At 56.0% G+C, this 561-nt stretch overlaps 1 protein-coding gene across 1 annotated transcript; it reads right to left on the bottom strand.

Moving 5' to 3' along the window:
- Window positions 1-38: 38 nt before the first annotated feature.
- Window positions 39-356, bottom strand: SPRG_15626 (hypothetical protein; the record flags this gene model as incomplete). The annotated part of the gene is made up of 1 exon (XM_012356812.1): window positions 39-356. A coding segment is annotated over one exon (318 nt), but the record flags the coding sequence as incomplete, so codon positions are not given.
- Between the last annotated feature and the right edge of the window lie 205 nt (window positions 357-561).

The raw sequence follows: 561 nt of genomic DNA, 5'->3' as shown, positions 1-561 counted from the left end.
GAGGCGATCGCCCAGCCGCGGTTGTCGCTGTCGTAGACGTTGCCTTGGCTCGTGTACGTGGCGAACTGTCCAGCAACCACCGATGCCGCGTAGGTGACCGCGTAGAAAAGACCGAAAAGGACGAGCGCGGTTGTGTACGCACCGAAACCGATGCGGTGCACGACCTGCGCGAGCGAGACGCACGGGCACCAGTAGGCCATGCAGCAGTTGGGAAGGACGTCCGTAAAGCAGTCAAAGATCCCGGCCTTCCACTGGCCGACGACGAGATTGTTGGCGTCGACCTCCTTGCTGTTGGGGACGATCGTCTTCGTTGTGACTGCCTTGGTCGTAACGGAGGTGGGTGGGGCAGAGACCATGTTAGAGCTGTGCTGACGCCGAGGGCAATGCTAAAGTGATGTTGCGCAACAGCGGCAAAGGATGTAGTACGAATGATGACACTACGACGAGCATATTCCTCAAGGTGAAACATTTATTCCAGTCATTATCTGGTATGAGAGCTACCGTGTATCGTCAACCAAAACTAGTACTAGTCTAGCAGAAAATCGCAGTCCGCACGATTGC

Source organism: Saprolegnia parasitica (assembly GCF_000151545.1).
Source record: "Saprolegnia parasitica CBS 223.65 unplaced genomic scaffold supercont2.596, whole genome shotgun sequence".
NCBI classification, from domain to species: Eukaryota; Oomycota; class Saprolegniomycetes; order Saprolegniales; family Saprolegniaceae; genus Saprolegnia; species Saprolegnia parasitica.
The sequence above is the reverse complement of the archived record's forward strand: the minus strand, read 5'-3'. Positions and strand labels throughout refer to the sequence as shown.